Here is a 27,541-nt window from a genome sequence, read left to right on the forward strand (position 1 = left end):
CAGGGGGAAGCTGTGTGCTGGCAGATGGAGGCTACGGCAGCGCTCCCAGCCCTTGCACATTCGGAACACAATCGGCAGGACTTTCAGTATTGATTTACTGAAGATAACGGCCGTGCGGGGAAGGGGAGGGAGGAAGGGTTGATGCCAGATTTTGCACCTTCAGTGCATTTGCACTGTGGGCAAGGCACCATCGGCACACACCTAGTTACGGCCCTGCCACCAGGCGATTTTATGCAAAGTAGATATTCCATAGATAATGCTGATTTATAGGATGTCTGAACCTATATAAAAAATGGAAAAGCGATGGTATGCAGAGACTAATGAAGCGTATCATTAAAGTCATGATCTGAAGGACTTTGCACTTGGAATGGTGTAGTGTTCGCAACAGCAGTGCAAGCATTAGGAAAACTGCTGTACTGGTGAATTGCTTGAGGGCAGCAGTTCTTAAAGTGTATACAGAGAGAACGGATGCATTTCATTTACCAGTTGTCGGAATCCCTGTGGTCAGGATACCAACGCCGGAATACCTGTGGTCAGGATATCGACGCTGGAATCCCGACAGCCGACCATGCTGCCAGCCAGAATCCCGGTGCAACAGGGCAATTCCCACTCTTGGGTGTCCATGACATGGGCCTTTAGCAGTGAGTTAGCAGTACAATTTGTATATTCCATTCTGATACTGGTCGGCGACAATGCAGCAATGTGAAAATGATTTGAATTGGAAATAGTACTTTAAAAAAAAATGATTTTATTTTATTTTTTTGTATCAACAGGCTCTGGATGACCAACAGAAAGCACTGATTATGACAGAGAGGTCACTGGGATATGACAGCACAAGCGCCATTCAGGATTATGTATGTTTGGCTATCAGCACATCAGAACATTTGTTATATTGGGCTAAAGATAAAACATTCATAGGGATTACATACAAGGGGACTCTGGAGATGAAGTAGCTGGGAAACGGGTTAAACCAGGAGCTTGTGTTAAGCTGGTTACTGTATTTTATTGTGCTTGGCCAGGAGACATGGACCCAAGAGGGCTTACTGTGATTGGATAATCACATTCAAACACATGCGCATCCTTTGGGCCAAGTACTGTAATATGCAGCAACTGCTTATAGTGCTAGCTATAGCCCAGGAGTGGTCAAATTCATTTTATTGCCTAAAATAAATTTTGCTGCTTAGCTAGCAATCATAATAAACACAATAAAACAGTATTCTATATAACATATTGAGCAAACATGTATTCTTGTGTTTTTGTCAATTGGCTGACAGTATTGTTGTGCACAATCCTACAGGTCCTCCTGTCACATTACTGTTTTGCCAGTGGGCAGCTACCAGTATCTTTGAAGCTGCTATACCGTGCCCGATACCTAATGCTGGTCATAGCCGGTGAAAATCATCCTACTATGGCTACTTTAGATGTAAGTAAATTCTTTGTACATGTGATTTGGACACTTTAAATACTATGGGTGATTTCTGGTACCTATGTAAGACTCGCGTTGGTATTAACGTTTCCTGCTTTAAAAAAACAAAACCCCAAAACTTATGTAATAAAGGAACGGTATGTTCTGTAATTATGCATAATGAGCGCCTCTCACTGCAGTAATCCTGATATACTCATCACTAAGGCTATATGCTATCTTATAGTGAACGGTTAGGTTATGTTTTCATGACAATGTCTGCCTCCGCTTTTCTAGGTGACAGGTGTGCTCTAAGCCTACAGTTGTTGCTCTTTGTAAAAATATCTGGTCTTTTACTTGATCTCTCCATTTACGACAGTGGAAAAAGTAGCACATTGAAAGCATAGGGCCTAATTCAGACCTGATTGTAGTAGCAAATTTGTTAGCTAATGGACAAAACCATGTGCACTGCAGGTGTGGCAGATATAACATGTACAGAGAGAGTTAGATTTGGGTGGGTTATATTGTTTCTGTGCAGGGTAAATACTGGCTGCTTTATTTTTACAGTGCAATTTAGATTTCAGTTTGAACACACCCCACCCAAATCTAACTCTGTCTGCACATGTTATATCTGTCCCCCCTGCAGTGCACATGGGTGGTCATTCCGAGTTGTTAGCTCGGTAATTTTCTTCGCATCGCATCGATTTTCCGCTAACTGCGCATGCGCAATGTTCGCACTGCGACTGCGCCAAGTAAATTTGCTATGCAGTTAGGTATTTTACTCACGGCATTACGAGGTTTTTTCTTCGTTCTGGTGATCGTAATGTGATTGACAGGAAGTGGGTGTTTCTGGGAGGAAACAGGCCGTTTTATGGGAGTGTTTGAAAAAACGCTACAGTTTCTGGGAAAAACGCGGGAGTGGCTGGAAAAACGGAGGAGTGTCTGGGCGAACGCTGGGTGTGTTTGTGACGTCAAACCAGGAACGACAAGCACTGAACTGATCGCACTGGAAGAGTAAGTCTCGAGCTACTCAGAAACTGAACAGAAGTCTTTTCGCAATATTGCGAATCTTTCGTTCTCAATTTTGATAAGCTAAGATTCACTCCCAGTAGGCGGCGGCTTAGCGTGTGCAAAGCTGCTAAAAGCAGCTTGCGAGCGAACAACTCGGAATGAGGGCCATGGTTTTGCCCATCTGCTAACAAAGTTGCTGCTACGGGGGGTAATTCCAAGTTGATCGCAGCAGGAATTTTGTTAGCAGTTGGGCAAAACCATGTGCACTGCAGGGGAGGCAGATATAACGTGCAGAAAGAGTTAGATTTGGGTGGGTTATTTTATTTCTGTGCAGGGTAAATACTGGCTACTTTATTTTTACACTGCAAATTAGATTGCAAATTGAACACCCCACACACAAATCTAACTCTCTCTGCACATGTTAAAGCTGCCTCCCCTGCAGTGCACATGGTTTTGCCCAACTGCTAACAAAATTCCTGCTGCGATCAACTTGGAATTACCCCCATGATCAGGTCTGAGTTAGGCCCATAGTCTTTTGTATTACCAAGCCCAGATTAAAATATTTTGGCCAACCCCAGAGCTCCGTTACCCCATTCTCCATCCTCTCCCATTTATACAGAAAATGTATTACTATGCCTGCATGGATGTGTATTACGACACATTTGCTCTCTGCATATAAAACATATGCTCCATAGACCTAGCAATTTTAGTCCCTTTGCATACAGAGACAGATACTTGTTTCTGCTGTACTAGAAAGGTTTTATTCATGCCTAATATTGATTGAATTTGTTGCTTATAAAATAATAAGAATTTACTTACCGATAATTCTATTTCTCGTAGTCCGTAGTGGATGCTGGGGACTCCGTAAGGACCATGGGGAATAGCGGCTCCGCAGGAGACAGGGCACAAAAGTAAAAGCTTTAGGATCAGGTGGTGTGCACTGGCTCCTCCCCCTATGACCCTCCTCCAAGCCTCAGTTAGGATACTGTGCCCGGACGAGCGTACACAATAAGGAAGGATTTTGAATCCCGGGTAAGACTCATACCAGCCACACCAATCACACTGTACAACCTGTGATCTGAACCCAGTTAACAGCATGATAACAGCGGAGCCTCTGAAAAGATGGCTCACAACAATAATAACCCGTTTTAGTTAACAATAACTATGTACAAGTATTGCAGACAATCCGCACTTGGGATGGGCGCCCAGCATCCACTACGGACTACGAGAAATAGAATTATCGGTAAGTAAATTCTTATTTTCTCTGACGTCCTAAGTGGATGCTGGGGACTCCGTAAGGACCATGGGGATTATACCAAAGCTCCCAAACGGGCGGGAGAGTGCGGATGACTCTGCAGCACCGAATGAGAGAACTCCAGGTCCTCCTCAGCCAGGGTATCAAATTTGTAGAATTTTGCAAACGTGTTTGCCCCTGACCAAGTAGCAGCTCGGCAAAGTTGTAAAGCCGAGACCCCTCGGGCAGCCGCCCAAGATGAGCCCACCTTCCTTGTGGAATGGGCATTTACATATTTTGGCTGTGGCAGGCCTGCCACAGAATGTGCAAGCTGAATTGTACTACACATCCAACTAACAATCGTCTGCTTAGAAGCAAGAGCACACAGTTTGTTGGGTGCATACAGGATAACAGCAAGTCAGTTTTCCTGACTCCAGCCGTCCTGGAAACATATATTTTCAGGGCCCTGACAACATCTAGCAACTTGGAGTCCTCCAAGTCCCTAGTAGCCGCAGGTACCACAATAAGCTGGTTCAGGTGAAACGCTGACACCACCTTAGGGAGAAACTGGGGACGAGTCCGCAGCTCTGCCCTGTCCGAATGGACAATCAGATATGGGCTTTTGTGAGACAAAGCCGCCAATTCTGACACTCGCCTGGCCGAGGCCAGGGCCAACCTGGAGGCACAAAAGGGGGTTGTATATGCAGTACTCCCCTGACAAACTTCTGGACTTCAGGAACTGAAGCCAATTCTTTCTGGAAGAAAATCGACAGGGCCGAAATTTGAACCTTAATGGACCCCAATTTGAGGCCCATAGACACTCCTGTTTGCAGGAAATGCAGGAATCGACCGAGTTGAAATTCCTCCGTGGGGCCTTCCTGGCCTCACACCATGCAACATATTTTCGCCAAATGTGGTGATAATGTTGTGCGGTCACCTCCTTCCTGGCTCTGACCAGGGTAGGGATGACCTCTTCCGGAATGCCTTTTTCCCTTAGGATCCGGCGTTCAACCGCCATGCCGTCAAACGCAGCCGCGGTAAGACTTGGAACAGACATGATCCTTGCTGAAGCAAGTCCCTTCTTAGTATCTCTTGAAGTTCCGGGTACCAAGTCCTTCTTGGCCAATCCGGAGCCACGAGTATAGTTCTTACTCCTCTCCGTCTTATAATTCTCAGTACCTTGGGTATGAGAGGCAGAGGAGGGAACACATACACCGACTGGTACACCCACGGTGTTACCAGAGGGTCCCTGCTATTGCCTGAGGGTCTCTTGACCTGGCGCAATACCTGTCCAGTTTTTTGTTCAGACGGGACGCCATCATGTCCACCTTTGGTCTTTCCCAACGGTTCACAATCATGTGGAAGACTTCCAGATGAAGTCCCCACTCTCCCGGGTGGAGGTCGTGCCTGCTGAGGAAGTCTGCTTCCCAGTTGTCCACTCCCGGAATGAACACCGCTGACAGTGTTATCACATGATTTTTCGCCCAGCGAAGAATCCTTGCTGCCATTGCCCTCCTGCTTCTTGTGCCGCCCTGTCTGTTTACGTGGGCGACTGCCGTGATGTTGTCCGACTGGATCAGCACCGGTTGACTTTGAAGCAGAGGTCTTCCTAGGCTCAGAGCATTGTAAATTGCCCTTAGCTCCAGTATATTTATGTGGAGAGAAGTCTCCAGACTTGACCACACTCCTTGGAAATTTCTTCCCTGTGTGACTGCTCCCCAGCCTCTCAGGCTGGCATCCGTGGTCACCAGGACCCAGTCCTGAATGCCGAATCTGCTGCCCTCTAGTAGATGAGCACTCTGCAGCCACCACAGAAGAGACACCCTTGTCCTTGGAGACAGGATTATCCGCTGATGCATCTGAAGATGCGATCCGGACCATTCGTCCAGCAGATCCCACTGAAAAATTCTTGCGTGAAATCTGCCGAATGGAATCGCTTCGTAAGAAGCCACCATTTTTCCCAGGACTCTTGTGCATTGATGCACTGACACTTGGCCTGGTTCTAGGAGGTTCCTAACTAGCTCGGATAACTCCCTGGCTTTCTCCTCCGGGAGAAACACCTTTTTCTGGACTGTGTCCAGAATCATCCCTAGGAACAGCAGACGTGTCGTCGGAATCAGCTGCGATTTTGGAATATTTAGAATCCACCCGTGCTGTCGTAGAACTACTTGAGATAGTGCTACTCCGACCTCCAACTGTTCTCTGGACCTTGCCCTTATCAGGAGATCGTCCAAGTAAGGGATAATTAAGACGCCTTTTCTTTGAAGAAGAATCATCATTTCGGCCATTACCTTGGTAAAGACCCGGGGTGCCGTGGACAATCCAAACGGCAGCGTCTGAAACTGATAGTGACAGTTCTGTACCACGAACCTGAGGTACCCTTGGTGAGAAGGGCAAATTGGGACATGGAGGTAAGCATCCTTGATGTCCAGGGACACCATATAGTCCCCTTCTTCCTGGTTCGCTATCACTGCTCTGAGTGACTCCATCTTGATTTGAACCTTTGTATGTAAGTGTTCAAAGATTTCAGATTTAGAATAGGTCTCACCGAGCCGTCTGGCTTCAGTACCACAAATAGTGTGGAATAATACCCCTTTCCTTGTTGTAGGAGGGGTACTTTGATTATCACCTGCTGGGAATACAGCTTGTGAATTGTTTCCAATACTGCCTCCCTGTCGGAGGGAGACGTTGGTAAAGCAGACTTCAGGAACCTGCGAGGGGGAGACGTCTCGAACTTCCAATCTGTACCCCTGGGATACTACTTGTAGGATCCAGGGGTCCACTTGCGAGTGAGCCCACTGCGCGCTGAAACTCTTGAGACGAGCCCCCACCGCACCTGAGTCCGCTTGAGTCATGCTGAGGACTTGGCAGAAGCGGTGGAGGGCTTCTGTTCCTGGGAAGGAGCTGCCTGCTGCAGTCTTCTTCCTTTTCCTCTACCCCTGGGCAGATATGACTGGCCTTTTGCCCGCTTGCCCTTATGTGGACGAAAGGACTGAGGCTGAAAAGACGGTGTCTTTTTCTGCTGAGATGTGACTTGGGGTAAAAAAGGTGGATTTTCCAGCTGTTGCCGTGGCCACCAGGTCCGATGGACCGACCCCAAATAACTCCTCCCCTTTATACGGCAATACTTCCATGTGCCGTTTGGAATCTGCATCACCTGACCACTGTCGTGTCCATAAACATCTTCTGGCAGACATGGACATCGCACTTACTCTTGATGCCAGAGTGCAAATATCCCTCTGTGCATCTCGCATATATAGAAATGCATCTTTTAAATGCTCTATAGTCAATAAAATACTGTCCCTGTCCAGGGTATCAATATTTTCAGTCAGGGAATCCGACCAAGCCACCCCAGCGCTGCACATCCAGGCTGAGGCGATCGCTGGTCGCAGTATAACACCAGTATGTGTGTATATACTTTTTAGGATATTTTTCAGCCTCCTATCAGCTGGCTCCTTGAGGGCGGCCGTATCTGGAGACGGTAACGCCACTTGTTTTGATAAGCGTGTGAGCGCCTTATCCACCCTAGGGGGTGTTTCCCAACGCGCCCTATCTTCTGGCGGGAAAGGGTATAACGCCAATAATTTTCTATCGGGGGAAACCCACGCATCATCACACACTTCATTTAATTTATCTGATTCAGGAAAAACTACAGGTAGTTTTTTCACACCCCACATAATACCCTTTTTTGTGGTACTTGTAGTATCAGAAATATGTAACACCTCCTTCATTGCCCTTAACATGTAACGTGTGGCCCTAATGGAAAATACGTTTGTTTCTTCACCGTCGACACTGGAGTCAGTGTCCGTGTCTGTGTCTGTGTCGACCGACTGAGGTAATGGGCGTTTTAAAGCCCCTGACGGTGTTTGAGACGCCTGGACAGGTACTAATTGGTTTGCCGGCCGTATCATGTCGTCAACTGACCTTGCAGCGTGTTGACATTATCACGTAATTCCCTAAATAAGCCATCCATTCCGGTGTCGACTCCCTAGAGAGTGACATCACCATTACAGGCAATTGCTCCGCCTCCTCACCAACATCGTCCTCATACATGTCGACACACACGTACCGACACACAGCACACACACAGGGAATGCTCTGATAGAGGACAGGACCCCACTAGCCCTTTGGGGAGACAGAGGGAGAGTTTGCCAGCACACACCAAAACGCTATAATTATACAGGGACAACCTTATATAAGTGTTTTCCCTTATAGCATCTTAATATATTATAATATCGCCACACAAAATGCCCCCCCCTCTCTGTTTTAACCCTGTTTCTGTAGTGCAGTGCAGGGGAGAGCCTGGGAGCCTTCCTAGCAGCGGAGCTGTGTAGGAAAATGGCGCTGTGTGCTGAGGAGAATAGGCCCCGCCCCCTTTTCGGCGGGCTTCTTCTCCCCGTTTTTCTGACAACCTGGCAGGGGTTAAATACATCCATATAGCCCCAGAGGATATATGTGATGTATTTTTAGCCAGCATAGGTACTTTCATTGCTGCCCAGGGCGCCCCCCCCAGCGCCCTGCACCCTCAGTGACCGTTGGTGTGAAGTGTGCTGAGAGCAATGGCGCACAGCTGCCGTGCTGTGCGCTACCTTAAGAAGACTGGGAAGTCTTCAGCCGCCGATTTCTGGACCTCTTCTCTCTTCAGCATCTGCAAGGGGGTCGGCGGCGCGGCTCCGGTGACCCATCCAGGCTGTACCTGTGATCGTCCCTCTGGAGCTAATGTCCAGTAGCCTAAGAATCCAATCCATCCTGCACGCAGGTGAGTTGAACTTCTCTCCCCTAAGTCCCTCGATGCAGTGAGCCTGTTGCCAGCAGGACTCACTGAAAATAAAAAATCTAACAAAACTTTTTCTAAGCAGCTCTTTAGGAGAGCCACCTAGATTGCACCCTTCTCGGCCGGGCACAAAAACCTAACTGAGGCTTGGAGGAGGGTCATAGGGGGAGGAGCCAGTGCACACCACCTGATCCTAAAGCTTTTACTTTTGTGCCCTGTCTCCTGCGGAGCCGCTATTCCCCATGGTCCTTACGGAGTCCCCAGCATCCACTTAGGACGTCAGAGAAAAATGGTTTACAGACCCATAAACCAGACACACATACTGCTACTGCTGCGTAATTTGTGCCCATTGGGCAACCAGACTCTAATATTCTACAGAATTTTCAGCGGATGCAGATACTTATTTAATTCAGATGAAAGAGGACTAGAGTAGAAGCTTATTTTCAGTTTACCAACATTGACATTCAGACAAAACAAGATGTAGATAACACTAATAGTGAGAGCTAAAGACCTGTACACCAGGTATTTGTATAATAAATTAAAGAAACCACTACTACAAACACTAAGCAAAAAATCACCTAGTACAATCCGGCAATTCTTAATTTGATACATGTATTTTAGGTGTTTGTATGATTACGTATGTATGTATTTATGTATGTATGTATGTATGTATGGCTAACTACTTGACATTCTTATCTTAATTCAACTCTGTATCTTTCTGGGTGATAAGGATTAGGTTTGATGTCACCAAATAAAGGGGTATAATGAGGTACGAGGCTTCATGTGCTCCAACACTAAGAGCAGGACAGTATTTTATATTGGACTGATAGGTTTCTAATCCTGACAGAGTAATATTGGCGTGGTGCTACAAGCTGTCCTTGAATGTGACTTGTCCTTACGGTTTCTTGAGAAAGCTTTGGAAGCCAACACCAAGTACTATGGAAGTAAATCCCTGGATGTTGCTCTAAGGTATCAAAATGAATATGTTTAAGGAATGCAAATTTACCTGTTATAAGAGTATTTTCTTAATGGGAACCATGTTTTATGTTTGGCTTCTCCAGTCTTTTATTTATTTATTTAGATAATCTGTAATGATCATTGAAATTACCAGACACCGCTTAATCAAATATACGTTTATACCACTGACAGAATCCAGTAGCTGCAGTTCTCTAATTAGCCGTTTTGTAATGTGTCCCATCCCATTGTAATGTGTCCCACCATCGTGAGGCATCGTGGAAGAATCTATCATTTAGATTCCCTGTTTGTATGATATCCTTTCCAATGTGTCATAGCAGGAATTGGGACAGTGAGCGTGGCCACATCACAATGGGCGTGTCTAGTGCTTCTGAAGCGCTAGTTTGCTCCTTAGATCAGTGGTTCCCAACCTCGGTCCTCAAGTACCCCCAACAGTTCATGTTTTCCAGGTCACTGGAACAGGTGTATTCATTACTCACTGACACATTTTAAAAGACCTACAAGTGGAGCAAATTATTTCACTTGCAATCCTGTGAGGAGACCTGGAAAACATGAACTGTTGGGGGTAGTTGAGGGCCGCGGTTGAGAATCACTGCCTTAGATAACTCCCCCCTCCCTAAACGCCCATTAATTGCTGTGTACAGTAAATGCAGAACAGAACTCAATGAGACATACGTCCCTCAGAAGGATAGAGTGCACATATATCTGGAGAGTTGGGGGGAGGGGGATTTAATAACCCACAAAATGTTTTTTTTTTTTCAATCACTGCTGTAGACAGCTGCAACTAATTATTACAGCACAGAAAAGTCTATAGCATTCTGGAAACTTACAAGAGTCGTGAAGCAACATCTGACACTGAGCCATTAGTCTTTTGTTGCTTTTGGTTTCCCCGTGGACTTTGTTCAGCTGTCTAAGTCACTGGCCTTGTGAAGGTCATGGTACATTACATTACTAATTCAGCTATGTACTGTGTGTTTCTTACCATATTTATTTCATGGTTTACTATCTACAATGGATGATCGTGGGCTTTTCACATTCTTATGTATTTTTACATATTTTATTAAAAATGAATAACTTACGGGGCGTGGCCACGGCGGCAAGGGACTAGGCAGCAGGATTGAGGAGCTCCCTGGATATTAATCCTGAACAAATCCTGGGGCTCTCTCTGTGGCTTTCCCTTGGCTCCTCTCCTGTTTAGCGGCACTGGGGAGGCGGCGGGCATCGTTGGAGGACCCGTGTGAGCGCTCCCGGCTCGCGCCAGCGGCCGCCCGGACTCCGGGCCTAGGCCGCAAACAAGTCCCCGGCCTCAATTTTCGGAGCTCCGCCAGGCGCGCGTACGCGATCACGCACCCGCGGCGGCCTGCGGCACCGGAGGGGAGCGGCACCCCACTCCTGCACCCCCAGGGCTCCACACTGGCACAATCCTGCTCCCCTGAAGGCTGAAACAGGGAGTGAAGAAGGGAGAGTCAGTGTGCTGGGCGGCCATTTTGTCTGCAGCTCCCTGTGTCCCTCCTCACTGCATGGTGCAGTTTATATAAAGATTGAACTGGGCTGGATGAACTGAGCTGGTCCCTGCTGCCCTGCCTTTTGCTGCTGGAATACCATACACTAGACATATATATACCACTGGATCCCTCTGGTCCCCCCTTCTCCCTTCAGTATTACAGCTGGATGTCCTGGTCCCTGGTGTGCTGTTGATATTGCATTCATCACCCACTGTTCTACTTCTTGACACTGAATATTGGGACTCTGAGTATTGCTGGGCCTTGATACGATGGTGAGGGGCGGCCAGAGCGCGGCCGCGGCTAAATTGGAGAAGTTTGCTCGACAGCCTGCAACCCAGCCAACGCAGTCATCTCCTAAGCCCTCCCCTTCTGCCAAAATGGATCCCCCGGCCGGGGCCGACTCAGGGGTGAATGTACAGCCATCTGCTCCTTCCATCCAGCAGGTCTTGGAGGCCATAGCGGCCAGCGAACAACGCCTGTCGGACAAAATGGAGAAGGTGCAGTGCGATTTATCATTGCTGCGACAGGACGTCCAGCGAGTCCGGGAGAGGGTGGGCGAAACTGAGACGCGGGTCTCTAATCTGGAGGACCTCAGCGGCCCTTTGCAACGATCTGTGTCTGCAGTTACACAACAAGTCTCGACACTGCAAACTAAACTCCTGGACATGGAGGGCAGACTCCGCAGAAATAATGTGAGATTCGTGGGCCTACCTGAAAAGGAAGAGGGGGCACACCCCGAAGATTTCCTGGAGTCCTGGCTAAAAGAGGCATATGGCGCTGAATCCTTTACCTCCCAGTTTGCAGTGGAGCGGGCTCACCGAGTGCCCTTCCGGCCTTTGCCCCCAGGTGCCCCGCCACTAACTTTTATTGCAAAATTCCTGCACTATAAGGATCGGGACTCTGTCTTGCGCCTGGGACGCGTGAAGGGCCCCCTGCTCCGGAACGGAATCCGGGTGTCGGCATTTCCGGACTTTGCAGTGGATGTTCAAAAAGACCGGGCCCAGTTTCTTCCCATTAAGCGACGTCTTCGTGACCTGAATCTACCCTACTCGATGCTGTTCCCCTCCAGGTTGCGTGTGGTGGCAGATGGGGAGACCAAGTTCTTCAGCTCGCCAAGGGAGGCGGCTTCCTGGTTGGACAGATATGCTCCAGGGGTCCGCCAGCTGGCTCCAGACTGACACCAGGTCGCCCTCCTCCATGGGCCTACAATCCGCAAGTATAAGTCCGGGGAGCTTCCTCTTTTTTAGTGGTTCTGGACTTTACTGAAAAGTGATATAAACGTATAAGGGTTTTTGTATTGGGGTTGTTTTTGATCTGTACGCCTAGTACAGTGTTGCCGTAGGCTTTGGGATCTCCAGGGCTAGAGTTCTGTTAGGGATATGTGTATGCCACAGTTCGGGGAGGTATACGGGGTGGGGGGTTGTTTGGGGGCCGCTGTTGGCTTCTCAGCAGTTTTTTTGTTATGTGTTTTAGATTTATGGTGTCTATATATTTGTCAATCAGACAGTGTGGTGAGGTTGTACTGTTTTATGGGGTTCGGCTCGGGGACCGGGGCCTGCGGACGATATGATTGCGTGAGCGGAGCACCGTGTGGGCGGGCAGTTGCCCGGAAGGCATCGATGATGGTATTTCCTCTTTGCCTTCTGGTATCTAGGAGTGCTGTGTCCCTGTTGGTACATTGGCTGACATGTCTCCCTTAAAATTCTTGGCGTGGAATGTCCGGGGCATTAACAACAAAGTAAAGCGATCCTTAGTATTTAAAATGATCAAGAAATATGGCCCGGACATTATTTGTCTGAGCGAAACTCATTTGGAGGGTACTAGGCTGTTGTCGCTCCGCAGGCCTTGGGTGGGTGGGCGTATCATTCCTCGCACTCCTCCAATTCCCGAGGGGTGTCGGTAATGATAAAGAGGACAGTACAGTTTGAGTTGATCAAGGTAAATACAGATCCATATGGTAGATACGTGTTCCTAGAATGTAAATTGTATTCCCGTAATTTTTTCCTATTGTCTCTGTATGTTCCTCCCCCGCTTTCGTATGATGTCCTGCAGAAGGCCGCCTCATTTGTTGCTTCCTCCCCCCACACTCCTGTCATCTGCCTGGGGGACTTCAACAATGTGTTGGATGTCTCTTTGGACAGATGGAGGACTCCTCGGGATCCAGGGGCGGGGGGCGACCTGAATTCATCTAGATCTAAGTTTGCGGATTTTCTAGATAGTATGCAGTGGGTAGATGTCTGAAGGACTCTGTATCCTACGCTTCGGCAATACTCCTGCTTTTCTAGTACGCACGGCTCCTTTTCCAGAATCGACCTGGCCCTGGTCTCACCTGAACTTTTGCCTGGTGTGGCGGATGTTCATTATGAGGCACGGGGGGTGTCCGACCACTCACCCCTGGTGCTGTCGCTGGATGGGGACTGCCAGAGGGGACAGTCATATTGGAGGTTGCATCCATCTTGGTTGGCCCAGCTGGGCGACTGCCCGGATTTAGCGTCCATGTGGGAGGGTTTTTTTTGCGGATAATGTGGGCCCGGCCCCGGTTGTTTGGGATGCATTCAAGGCTTATTTACGTGGTACATTGATTGGCAAAATTGCTGCCTGCAAGGTAGCTCGTAGGGTGACGGAGAGACAGCTTGAGTCTGAGTGTAGGGACCTGGAGACACGCTATCTGACCGAGGGTACCCCTGCGCTGAAGGCCCGATGGCTGATGGCTCAGGAGGCCTGGCTGGCTCACCTTTCAGACAAAAATGCACGCTCCCTCTTGTTTAGGGCCACTAATATATATATGCAGGCGGACAGACCAGGTAGTTTGCTGGCCCATTTGGTGCATTATGACCGACCTGGGACTACGATAGCGCAGCTGCTTGGCCCCGACGGCTCCACGGTAGATAACACCCCTGACATTGCACAGATGTTCCTCCTTTACTTTAGGGAGGTTTATGATAGTCGGCTGACATGCTCCATGGAGGACTTAGACCTGTACTTGATAAATATACCCCTTTCTAAACTTTCCCCTGAGGCTAGGGATGCTTTGGACGCGCCTTTGACTCTGGAGGAGGTGACGTCGGCGGTGGAGGTGTCTCCTAGTGGTAAATCCCCGGGTAGTGACGGTATTCCCACGGAACTGTATAAACAGTACATTAAGTTCTTTGGTCCTAAGCTGCATGACATGTATGTTGATATGTTTGCCGCTAACTGCCTTCCTCCCTCAATGTCCGAGGCTATCCTTATAATGCTCCCAAAACCTGGTAAGGACCCTAAACTTTTGGAGTCCTACAGGCCGATCTCCCTCATCCCCACCGATGCCAAGATCCTGGCGAAAATTCTCGCGGTCCGGCTCAACTTAGTTATTGAATCTATAATTCATCCGGATCAATCCGGCTTCATGCCTTGGAAATCCACATCCATTAATTTGCGCAGGCTGTACACTATTTTGCAGGCTCCTCATGACTTCCCCTCGGACGCGGCTGTGGTCTCATTGGACGCGGCCAAGGCATTCGACAGCGTTGAGTGGCCCTAACTGTGGGGAGTCATGAGGAACATGGGCTTTGGCCCTAATTTTATACAATGGATCAAATTGTTATATCAAAATCCACGCGCCAGGGTCCTGGTAAACGGCTACATCTCCTCCTCCTTCCCTTTGACACGGGGCACCAGACAGGGTTGCCCCCTCTCTCCTGCCTTGTTTGCCATAGCCATCGAGCCCCTGGCTTGTTTGATTAGGTCGCACCCGGACATTGGGGGAATTGATACGGGTTCATGCACTGACAAAATAGCCCTTTATGCGGATGACTTAGTTGTTATTCCTCCGAGACTACGCGGTGGATATGCCTACTGTGTTGCAGGTCATAGAGACCTTTGGTGGGTTTTCAGGTCTCCGCATAAACTGGTCCAAATCATTTATTATGCCCATTATGGGCTCTCCCCCCCAGGTTCCGAGACTATCTCTGCCGCTATGTTGGACAGATCAGTTTAAGTACCTTGGGATCCTAGTTACTAACGATCCATCAGACTTTGTGCCCTTGAACCTTGATCCTCTTGTACAGACATTTGTGCGCAAGTTGAGAACTTGGTGTAAGCTTCTGCTGACAGTGACGGGCAGGGTTGGCCTCATTAAATGCTTGTATCTGTATTATTGTATTATTGTAATTTTGTTTTTTATGCACAGCTGCACCAATGCAATTTTACCTGCAAACACTTAAAACATCTAACATAAGTACCATTGCTTCTTAAACCTCTCACAATCCTTTCATTTCTTACACTCCAAATACATTTCTGCACCCACTTTATCTACACTTTTGACTCATTTCATACTAAATCTACACCCCTTGAGCCTACACTGCTTTTCTCACCTGCATTTCTGCAATTCTTCTGCTTGGATTCCCTTACAGTCTCCTCTCCTACTTCCACTTTCCCTCAACCTATTTACCTACTTAACACTATGTCAAGGCTTTCCTATACCCCCCACATCACTCAGTGTCTACCTAATAATGTATCTTTATCCTTACCCCCTAGTCTCCTACACCTCCTCCTCTCTCCCCTCCTCTGTCTCCCCTCCTTCCCTCTGTTTCCTTCCCCCACCTTTCCTGTTACCCCACTTTCATTCACCTCTGCCCCATGGTCCTGCTACCCCACAACTCAGCCCTGCTCCCTCTCTCCCTTCCCTGTCACCTCCCCACACCCCCATCCACATCACACTGACCTCCCTCCCTGCCCACCTCCTGCAGTTTCCCCTCCTAGCTCAGGCACCCGTACCATCACTACTCTCTCATCATCCCTGCCCTCAAAGTTAATCCCACCTCATCGCTACAGCAACCCTGATAATCTCATTCACATCTCTCCCACAGACTTATACCCCCTATCCTGTGCACTCTGGAATGCCAGTAACAAACTGGTCCCCACTCATGACCTTTTCATTTCCAAATCCCTACACCTACTAGCCATTACTGAAACTTGGATTACGCCCTCTGACACTACTTCTGCTGCTGCTCTCTCTGCTGGGGGCCTCACATTCACACACACCCCCCGACCTGGGGGTCGCCATGGGGGTGGTGTTGGGGTCCTTTTACCTTCTAGTTACTCCTACGAACTCATACCACCAGAACCATCCCTTATATTCTCTACATTTGAGGTCCACGCCATACGCCTCTTCCAACCAGTCCATCTTAGAGTAGCTGTCATTTACCGCCCCCCTGGCACTGCTTCCAAATTCATCGACAACTTTGCTTCTTGGCTTCCTCACTTCCTCTCTTCTGACATTCCCACCATTATCCTAGGCGATTTCAACATCCCTATTGACATCCCCACACAATCCCCTGCCTCTAAACTCCTTAACCTCACCTCCTCACTTGGTCTCTCCCAGTGGACCTCCTCACCCTCCCATGTGAATGGGAGCTCACTGGATCTGGTCTTCACTCACCGCTGTGATATCTCTGATTTTTCCAACTCCCCATTTCCGCTCTCTGACCACCACCTGCTCTCCTTTAACCTATCTCTCTCGACTTCCCCATCTCAACCTCCTAAGGCTACGATCACTAAGCGTAACATTGAAGCTATTGACACCACATTCCTTTCCTCCCTGTTTGACTCACTTCTCTCTCCTATTCTCTCTCTCTCATGCCCTGAACAAGCCACTTCCACGTACAATGCTTCCCTTACTTCTGCTCTTGACTCTGTTGCTCCACCAACCACTATTCACCCTCGCAAATTAACACCTCAACCCTGGCACACCAAATGCACCAGATATCTGCAAAAATGCTCACGTACTGCTGAGCGACACTGGAGGAAATCACGCTCTAAGGCAGATTTCCTCCATTTCAAACTTATGCTCTCATCCTTCAGTGCTGCCCTTTCTCTTGCTAAACAGTCATACTTCAAGAACCTCATCTCCTCCCAGTCTTCCAAACCCCCGGCGCCTCTATGCCACTCTCAATTCACTCCTCTGCCCACCTCCACCTCGTCTCCCTTCCTCACTCTCTGCTCTTGACTTTGCCACTTACTTCACATCCAAAATTGACTCCATACGTCAAGACATCACATCACACCAGACCATCAGTAACCAGCCTTCTCCCATCCCTTACCAACCCTCCCCATCCCTCGCACCAACTCTGTCATCTTTCTCCCATGCATCTGGAGAGGAAGTCATGGCCCTCATTCGTTCCTGTCCCCTCACCACCTCCCCACTTGACCCTATCCCCTCCAGCCTCCTCCGCTACCTCTCTTCTTCTGCTTGTTCCCATCTTTCCCACCTTCTCAATCTCTCCCTCTCGTCAGGCACTGTCCCCTCTGCCTTCAAGCACGCACTCATCTCTCCTATTCTTAAAAAACCTACCCTTGATCCAAACACTCTCTCCAACTACCGACCCATCTCTCTCCTCCCTTTTGCCTCCAAACTCCTTGAGCGTATTGTCTACAACCGCCTTACTTCCTTTCTTTCCTCGCACTCACTGCTTGACCCATTCCAATCTGGCTTCCGTCCTCTCCACTCCACTGAAACTGCCCTTACAAAAGTATGCAATGACCTCCATGCTGCTAAATCTAAGGGACACTACTCTCTACTTATTCTACTTGATCTCTCTGCTGCTTTTGACACTGTGGACCATCCTCTCCTACTGCAAATCCTTCACTCCATTGGTCTGCGTGACACTGCCCTCTCTTGGTTGTCGTCCTACCTTTCTGACCGTTCATTCTCTGTCTCCTCTCATGACTCCACCTCCCCCTCACTTTCACTAACTGTAGGGGTACCCCAAGGTTCTGTCCTTGGTCCTCTTCTCTTCTCTCTCTATACGTCCTCACTAGGTAAGCTCATTAGTTCTTTTGGTTTCCAATATCATCTCTATGCTGATGACACTCAAATCTATCTTTCCTCTCCAGACCTCTCCCCTACTCTCCTCACTCGTATCTCCAACTGTCTCTCTGCTATCTCTTCCTGGATGTCCCAGCGCTTTCTTAAACTTAACATGTCTAAGACCGAGCTGATCATCTTCCCTCCCTCCCGCATAACCTCACCTCCTACAATCTCATTATATATTGATGGCACTACTATCTCCTCTACCCCCCAAGTGCGCTGTCTTGGAGTAATCCTTGACTCCTCCCTCTCCTTCAAACCACACATTCAGCACCTCTCACAAACCTGCCGTTTTCATCTAAAAAATATTTCCAGGATCAGACCCTTTCTGACCCAGGATGCTACTAAGACTCTTATCCACTCACTGGTCATCTCCAGACTGGACTACTGTAATCTCCTCCTGACTGGCATTCCTGACAAATACCTCTCTCCACTCCAATCTATCCTCAATGCTGCTGCCCGGCTCATTTTCCTCACCAAACGCACTACGTCCACCTCTCCTCTCTTACTAGACCTTCACTGGCTCCCCTTCCCTTTCAGAATCCATTTCAAGCTTCTCACACTTGCTTACAAAGCCCTCACCCACTCCTCTCCCATCTACATCTCTGATCTTATCTCGCTTTACACTCCCACCCGTCCTCTTCGCTCTGCTAATGCTCGCCGACTCTCCTGCCTACGGATTACTTCCTCCCACTCCTACCTCCAAGATTTTTCACGTGCTGCACCACTTCTATGGAATTCCCTACCTCTCCCCCTCAGACTCTCCACCTCTCTACAAAACTTCAAACGGGCTCTCAAGACCCACTTCTTCACCAAACCCAGCCAAATCTCATCCTAAACCTCTGTTCCACGCTCTCTATGTACCCCATCTGTCTCACCCCTGTCTGTCTACCCCTCCCCTTCAGAATGTAAGCTCTCACGAGCAGGGCCCTCTTCCCTCATGTGCTTGCCCTTTTCTTACTTTAATAATCTTCAGCTGCACCAAATCCAGCAGTCTTCTGCCACCTGATACTTATTCCAGTGTCATCTGCATATGTAGCTATGTTTATTTACCCTGTACTTGTCCTATATTGTAGTCAACTGTAAGTTGCTGTTTTCCTGGTTGATTATTTGTTTATGTACTCTGTAATTGGGCGCTGCGGAACCCTTGTGGCGCCATATAAATAAAGGATAATAATAATAATAAATTAAAGTGGTAGTTTTGCCCAAGCTACTGTATGTTCTCTTGCAGTCCCCTGTGTACATCTTTCCAGCCTTCTTCAGGAAATTAAATAGTGTCATAACGTCCTTGATCTGGGCCAATAAAAGGCCTAGAATAAAATTATCTACCCTTACCAGACAAAAAAAGGACGGCGGCTTGGCCTTGCCTCACTTCCAATTGTATTACTACGCTGCTCAGTTGTCACATATCGGTATTTGGCTCCAAGGAGGGGAGGAGGCTGGTTTATGCTGGGCGTTCCTTAGGTGTTATTACCCGGATCTCTCCCCGGCGCAGGTCCTGGTGGGGGGGGGAGTCCTTCTATATTCTCACCTCCTATTGTCTTTCAGGCCATGAAGATATGGCTAGCTTTGAAGGGCCTGCTCGGGTACGAGGGCATGGACCCAGATACTCCCCTATGGCACTCCACATCGCTCAGTGAACTGGGGTCTCTCGAGGGTGGGGAGGTGTGGGCTCCGTATTCGATAATTTTAATGTCTCAGCTATATAGCGATGGTTCATTGAAATCGTTTCAGCAATTAAAGGAGGAGTTTGGACTTCCGAACTCTCACTTTTACAGATTCTTACAGCTCAGGCACGCCTTGCAGGCGCAGTTCGGAGATTCTCCCCCGGTGCTCCTCCCCTTCCCCATAAAAGCATTTCTACACTCACTGGGTCGAGTCAAGGTGATCTCCTTCACCTACTCGTACCTTCTTCAAACAATTCATGCAGACCCGCTCTCGAATCTTCGGAAGCGCTGGGAGTGTGACTTGGGCCCCATAGACGGGGAAGATTGGGAGGGCGCTCTGGGTAACCCGAGCCAGGTCACCAAATCACTGCGGTTTCAACAGATACAGCTCTTCATTTTGCATAGATCATATATGACGCCAAGCAGGCTGGCCAGATTTAGGACCGATAGTGTTGATATTTGTCCTAAGTGCGGGGCCGCCGGAGGTACCTTCTGGCACCTTACATGGGAATGCCCGTTGCTGCAGGCATTCTGGGCTGGGGTCGGGTCGATTCTGGAACATACGGGGATACCGAGAGGCTTGCTGACTCCGAGATTTTGTATTTTGGGGGTGGGCAATCCTGACCCTGGGTCTCGTTGGGAAGGCATATATGCCCGCAGTATGTGCGCTCTTGCTAAGGTGTGTATTGCGCGGACATGGATGGCTCCGCATCCTCCCACGATACCTGCATTCAATGGTTTGGTAAACGATACCCTATTGAAAGACCGCTATGTATATATGAAATATAATGCCCTTACCAAATACGAGAAAATATGGTCTCCTTGGATCAATTCCACATACTCATCCCTTGCCCTTCGGATTTAGGGGGCACTGACTGTCATCGCGGTGCGTTATTTGGGCCCTGAGGCGCTGAGCCGGACCTCTCTCTCTCCTTTATCGTATTTTGTTTAATTATCTTGCTACTGCACCACACCTTACACACTTTAGGTTGACTAGGTTTGAGTTTGTTTAAGGGGGTTTTGTTTTGGGTTAGAGGGGTTGTGGGCTATAAATGGCCTACTAGACGGGGTATTTACAATAATCTTTTGGGGAGAAAATATCTAAAATGTTAAGTATGTGGATCATGATCTGTTTACGGACTTCAGAAAATATGTATTATGTGGGAAGGATGCACGGGAACAGCAATACTGGGAACGTCCTATGTATATGTATATCCTTGGAGAGGTGTATGGTTCAGTATAATGGGGGTCATTCCGAGTTGTTCGCTCGGTAAATTTCTTCGCATCGCAGCGTTTTTCCGCTTAGTGCGCATGCGCAATGTTCGCACTGCGACTGCGCCAAGTAAATTTGCTATGCAGTTAGGAATTTTACTCACGGCTTTTTCTTCGTTCTGGTGATCGTAATGTGATTGACAGGAAGTGGGTGTTTCTGGGCGGAAACTGGCCGTTTTATGGGAGTGTGTGAAAAAACGCTACCGTTTCTGGGAAAAACGCGGGTGTGGCCGGAGAAACGGAGGAGTGTCTGGGCGAACGCTGGGTGTGTTTGTGACGTCAAACCAGGAACGACAAGCACTGAACTGATCGCAGATGCCGAGTAAGTCTCGAGTTACTCAGAAACTGCACAGAGATGTCTTATCGCAATATTGCGAATCTTTCGTTCGCAATTTTAAGAAGCTAAGATTCACTCCCAGTAGGCGGCGGCTTAGCGTGTGCAAAGCTGCTAAAAGCAGCTTGCGAGCGAACAACTCGGAATGAGGGCCAATGTGTAATGTCGAATGTGCTTCCCAGTGTACACTGAAATGTCTGTATCATTAATTATGTTGCTGAATAAAAATACTCTATTCAAAAAAAAAATTAATAACTTACAAATAGCTATTACTTAAAACCTGCAGTATTACCAGAAATATGACATAACTAAGGACCTAGTTTTGGAAAGATCGCGGAGAATGCAGTATTGTAGCTTTTCAGGCAGATGTTTCCCAATTATACAGCTTTGCCTTTCCCACGCTGCACGTTCCTGCTTCAGTAGCCGCCATATTCTGGGCAGTAACCACACACTGTACACCTTTTATTTTAGAGCCTGATGCAGAGTTGGTATTAAATTGGGTGCGTGTTATTCCTGAATTGTGTGTAAGAGAAAGAAATTATATATTCGTGCATACGCTTCTTGTGGTATGGCCGTCCCCATCTGTATACACTCTGTTTGCTATTATAATCATTTGTGCGTACTTGCAGACACCCTGTAACTTGGGTAATTTTGCTCACATCCAGCATAACCCATTATTGTGTCAGCAAGCCCCCATGAGCTGTATTTATGTCCTAACTGTAGATGCAGGAGAAATGCATAAGACTGCATCACCAGTACAAGTATGGTGCGAAAACCAGCAACATACACCCTGCATCCAGTCGTCTGTTCAGCTCTGCATCAGATGCAGGTGTTCTGATAATAATGTAATAGTGTTGCATATGGGCACTCCTGGCAGCGCTGCTACCACTTCTTCTGGGTTTTTTGTTTGTTTTTTTAATAGGCGGAGGGACAGAATTATTAAGCCTGGTGAAGTGATAAAGTAGAAGGTGATAACGCACCAGCCAGTCACCTCCTAACTGTCATTTTTCAAATCCATCCTGTAACATGGAAGTTAGGAGCTGATTGGCTGGTGCGTTATCACCTTCCACTTTATCACTTCACCAGGTTTAATAAATCTGCCCCTGAGTACTTTGCAAAGGTCCCAGAGACATACACAAAATAACAGGTTGGAGAGGCTTACCTTTTAAGAAAGCAGAGCAGCTACCTGGCTTTATTTTCCAGTTGGAGGGCTAGAGGGGTACAGGTGCGATTTATTTAAATAACTGGTAGTAGTAGTAGTAGTAGTAGTAATAATAATAATAATTAAAAAATATTAGGAGTTATTATTTTGCTTAGTGATCATCTGACAGAAAACGGGCACTCTATATGGAATAGTTGCCTCCCTTTTTTTTTATTTTTTAGACAACATGAAAAAGCATGATTGTGTCTCAGAGCTCCATTGTATCTATTTAAACCACCTTATACACTGCTCAAAAAAATTAAGGGAACACTTAAACAATACAATGTAACTCTAAGTCAATCACACTTCTGTGAAATCAAACTGTCCACTTAGGAAGCAACACTGATTGACAATCAATTTCACATGCTGTTGTGCAAATGGAATAGACAACAGGTGGAAATTATAGGCAATTAGCAAGACACCCCCAATAAAGGAGTTGTTCTGCAGGTGGTGACCACAGACCACTTCTCAGCTCCTATGCTTTCTGGCTGATGTTTTGGTCACTTTTGAAAGCTGGCGGTGCTTTCACTCTAGTGGTAGCATGAGACGGAGTCTACAACCCACACAAGTGGCTCAGGTAGTGCAGCTCATCCAGGATGGCACATCAATGCGAGCTGTGGCAAGAAGGTTTGCTGTGTCTGTAAGCGTAGTGTCCAGAGCATGGAGGCGCTACCAGGAGACAGGCCAGTACATCAGGAGACGTGGAGGAGGCCGTAGGAGGGCGACAACCCAGCATCAGGACCGCTACCTCCGCCTTTGTGCAAGGAGGAACAGGAGGAGCACTGCCAGAGCCCTGCAAAATGACCTCCAGCAAGCCACAAATGTGCATGTGTCTACTCAAACGATCAGAAACAGACTCCATGAGGGTGGTATGAGGGCCCGACGTCCACAGGTGGGGGTTGTGCTTACAGCCCAACACCGTGCAGGACGTTTGGCATTTGCCAGAGAACACCAGGGCCCGATGGTATTCACCCAAGGGTTCTAATGGAGCTTCACTCTGAACTGGCAAAACCGCTATCTTTGATCTTTAAGGATTCAGTTATATCAGGTATGGTTCCCAAAGACTGGCGTATAGCGGAAGTGGTGCCTATATTCAAAAAGGGAAGTAAAGCTGAACCAGGTAATTATAGACCAGTTAGTCTTACATCTATGGTGGGGAAAGTATTGGAAGGTATTCTAAGAGATAGTATTCAGAAGTTCCTTGAAGTCAATAAGGTCATTAAAAGGAATCAACATGGGTTTATGAAGGACAGATCCTGTCAAACCAACTTACTTGGCTTTTATGAAACAGTAAGCGCAAACCTAGATCAGGGTAAAGACGTGGATGTAATCTTTTTAGACTTTGCCAAAGAGTTCGATACTGTACCACACATGAGACTTATCTACAAGCTACAGGAATCAGGGCTAGGAAGCACAATATGCACTTGGGTCAAAAACTGGTTAGATAACAGGGAGCAGCGCGTTGTGGTTAATGGATCTTTTTCAACTTGGACTGAAGTGCTAAGTGGTGTGCCGCAAGGCTCAGTATTAGGACCGCTATTGTTCAATATTTTCATTAACGACCTAACAGAAGGTCTAGAGAGCATGGTGTCAATTTTTGCAGATGATACCAAATTGTGTAAGGCTATAAATATAGAGGAGGATGCCGAGTCTCTTCAGAATGACTTAGTTAAATTAGAAGCATGGGCAGCCAAATGGAGAATGCGCTTCAACACAGACAAGTGTAAGGTAATGCACTGTGGTAACAAGAACAAAAATTACACCTACCTACTAAATGGGGTAAAATTAGGGGATTCTGTACTGGAAAAGGACTTAGGTGTCCTCATAGATAGCAAGCTAAGCAGTAGTACCCAAAGTAGGACTGCAGCAAAGAAGGCTAATAAGATATTAGCATGCATAAAACGGGGTATTGATGCTAGGGACGAGAGTATTATACTCCCGTTATATAAATCACTAGTGAGGCCACACCTTGAGTACTGTGTACAATTCTGGGCACCGTACTACAAAAAGGATATCCTGGAGCTTGAAAAGGTACAGAGGAGGGCGACCAAACTAATTAAGGGCATGGAGACGATGGAATACAAGGAAAGGCTTGAAAGACTAGGCATGTTTACATTGGAAAAGCGGAGACTAAGAGGGGATATGATCAACGGGTGGTCTTCTGTTTGCCGGCGGTCGGGCTCCCGGCGCTCAGTATACCGGCGCCGGGAGCCCGACAGCCGGAATACCGACAATTATTTTCCCTCGTGGGGGTCCACGACCCCCATAGAGGGAGAATAAAATAGTGTGGCGCGCGTAGCGCGCCACCGTGCCCGTAGCGTGGCGAGCGCAGCGAGCCCGCAAGGGGCTCATTTGCGCTCGCCAAGCTGTCGGTAAGCCGGCGGTCGGGCTCCCGGCGCCGGGATGCTGGTCGCCGGGAGCCCGACCGTCGGCCAGCCGTAGTGAACCCATGATCAACATCTACAAATATATAAGGGGACAATACACAGAGCTTGCGCGGGACCTGTTTTTGGTTAGATCAACACAGAGGACTCGTGGACACTCGCTCAGGTTAGAGGAGAGGAGATTCCGCACAATACGGCGTAAAGGCTTTTTCACGGTAAGGACAATACGTGTTTGGAATTCCCTGCCCGAGAGAGTTGTAATGGCGGAATCTGTCAACACCTTTAAGAATGGGTTAGATAAATTCCTAATGGATAAGGATATCCAGGGGTATGGTGCATAGTCATGCATTATAGTTACTATAAATAGGGATAAAATGCAACGGCTGACAGCAGCATCAGTCAGAAATTTTAGTCAAATCATCATGCATAGGAGACCACAAATAGGTTGAACTCGATGGACAATTGTCTTTTTTCAACCTCAGATACTATGTTACTATGTTACCAAGATTGGCAAATTCGCCACTGGCGCCCTGTACTCTTCACAGATGAAAGCAGGTTCTCACTGAGCACATGTGACAGACGTGACAGAGTCTGGAGACGCCAAGGAGAACGTTCTGCTGCCTGCAACATCCTCCAGCATGACCGGTTTGGCAGTGGGTCAGTAATGGTGTGGGGTGGCATTTCTTTGGGTGACCGCACAGCCCTCCATGTGCTCGCCAGAGGTAGCCTGACTGCCATTAGATACCGAGATGAGATCCTCAGACCCCTTGTGAGACCATATGCTGGTGCGGTTGGCCCTGGGTTCCTCCTAATGCAAGACAATGCTAGACCTCATGTGGCTGGAGTATGTCAGCAGTTCCTGCAAGATGAAGGCATTGATGCTATGGACTGGCCCGCCCGTTCCCCAGACCTGAATCCAATTGAGTACATCTGGGACATCATGTCTCGCTCCATCCACCAACGCCACGTTGCACCACAGACTGTCCAGGAGTTGGCGGATGCTTTAGTCCAGGTCTGGGAGGAGATCCCTCAGGAGACCATCCACCACCTCATCAGGAGCATGCCCAGGCGTTGTAGGGAGGTCATACAGGCACGTGGAGGCCACACACACACTACTGAGCCTCATTTTGACTTGTTTTAAGGACATTACATCAAAGTTGGATCAGCCTGTAGTGTGTTTTTCCACTTTAATTTTGAGTGTGACTCCAAATCCAGACCTCCATGGGTTAATAAATTTGATTTCCATTGATAATTTTTGTGTGACTTTTTTGTCAGCACATTCAACTATGTAAAGACCAAAGTATTTAATAAGAATATTTCATTCATTCAGATCTAGGATGTGTTATTTTAGTGTTCCCTTTATTTTTTTGAGCAGTGTATTTATTAAAAGAAACAATACTGCATGTTTATTTTGGAGCCAAGACGGGTATGCAGTTGAAATATTCTAACTGACCTTCGTATCTACTTTAATGTAGTTTATCTATATTATTTAGAAATAATAAAATAAATAAATAAAAATAAAACTCTGTATGCAGTTATTAGAAAGTGACACGTGTTCGGAAAGTAATTTCCCCAATTTCCTTCCAAGCATTGTGGCCGCAGGTTTTCTAGACAAGGGTGGGGAGATTGGAGTCCTGAAAGCCAGAGAGCTCCCTATCTCTGACAATTATCACTGTAACTCCTTAGTGTCACAGCCAGGGAACCTTTGCAGCGTTCAGCTGCAGGCAGAGGGCGTATCCCACTCACTCTCAGCAGCCAAGAAGCTAAAGGTTGTTTTTACATTTTCAAAACTGCTTTTAAAAATGAACATTTCCCCAGAAAGTAAACTGAGCCGAAGCTTTCATAGCCTGGGCTGGTTGCAGGGATAATCACTGTGGACAGAAGCTGCAATCTGCACCAGGTTATAACAGGCTGGGCTGATCAAAATATGGGGATAATTCTGAGTTGATCGCAGCAGGATTTTTGTTAGCAGTTGGGCAAAACCATGTGCACTGCAGGGGAGGCCGATATAACATGTGCAAAGATAGTTAGATTTGGGTGGGTTATTTTATTTCTGTGCAGGGTAAATACTGGCTGCTTTATTTTTACACTGCAATTTAGATTGCAGATTGAACACACCACACCCAAATCTATCTCTCTCTGCACATGTTATATCTGCCCCTCCTGCAGTGCACATGGTTTTGCCCAACTGCTAACAAAAATCCTGCTGCGATCAACTCAGAATTACCCCCTATAAGAGGGAAACTAACACCATGGAATCCCACTGTCATAGTGTGACTCTGTGCAGCTTGGAGATACATTTCCAAAGGAAATTACACCCACAAAACTAAAAAGCACACCCTAACCTACCAATAGTGCTGGCGAATATTAAGTCCCAATCCTGGCATATTCTGCCTTTGATAAAATTGCTGTTTTTAAAACCCGCTGGAAAAATACCCAAAAATCTGATTTAAATAAAAAAAATGACACTTGGTAAATTCCCCCCCAAAGTCTACTTATACTCCATTTCATTTTACTAGATATCTCACAGTTTACTGCAATAAAAATATACTGACAATTCTCTAGCTGCCTGAATAACTTTGAATGATTTCTATCTTCCAGCCACCATCTGATAGCCCTAGCATATACAAGCAAGGCAGAGTTCAGAGCAGCAATGCAGCACGAGAAGGAAACCTATACTATATACAGAGCCTTGGTAAGCACGTGTCAGAGCAATACATAGTACAGCAAGTATATAAAAACAACTCACAATGGGAATGACATGATGTTTAATGGTCTATACAGTAAGGGATAGTTATACCTAAGGTCTCCTATACATGAGCATTAATATTACACACTGAACGTACATGTGTGTTTTACGCTTATGGTCCAAAGACGGGATGTAGTTATGTGACCGGAGGTCAAGAGACGGCCGGTCACGATACCAACCCCCACA

The 27,541-nt window shown here is 47.4% G+C and overlaps 1 protein-coding gene across 2 annotated transcripts in view; it reads left to right on the forward strand.

Annotated features, from left to right (window-relative positions):
* Positions 1–27,541, forward strand: part of LOC134887037 (clustered mitochondria protein homolog) — a 143,032-nt gene that overhangs the window by 102,957 nt on the left and 12,534 nt on the right. For both annotated transcript variants that reach the window (XM_063913185.1, XM_063913186.1), the window contains 4 exons: positions 774–854; positions 1,298–1,423; positions 9,269–9,390; positions 27,208–27,301. In XM_063913185.1, coding sequence (XP_063769255.1) covers positions 774–854; positions 1,298–1,423; positions 9,269–9,390; positions 27,208–27,301 — 423 coding nt within the window. The remainder of the gene's footprint in view (positions 1–773; positions 855–1,297; positions 1,424–9,268; positions 9,391–27,207; positions 27,302–27,541) is intronic.

The sequence above is a fragment of the Pseudophryne corroboree genome, chromosome 1 (genome assembly GCF_028390025.1).
Source record: "Pseudophryne corroboree isolate aPseCor3 chromosome 1, aPseCor3.hap2, whole genome shotgun sequence".
NCBI lineage: Eukaryota > Metazoa > Chordata > Amphibia > Anura > Myobatrachidae > Pseudophryne > Pseudophryne corroboree.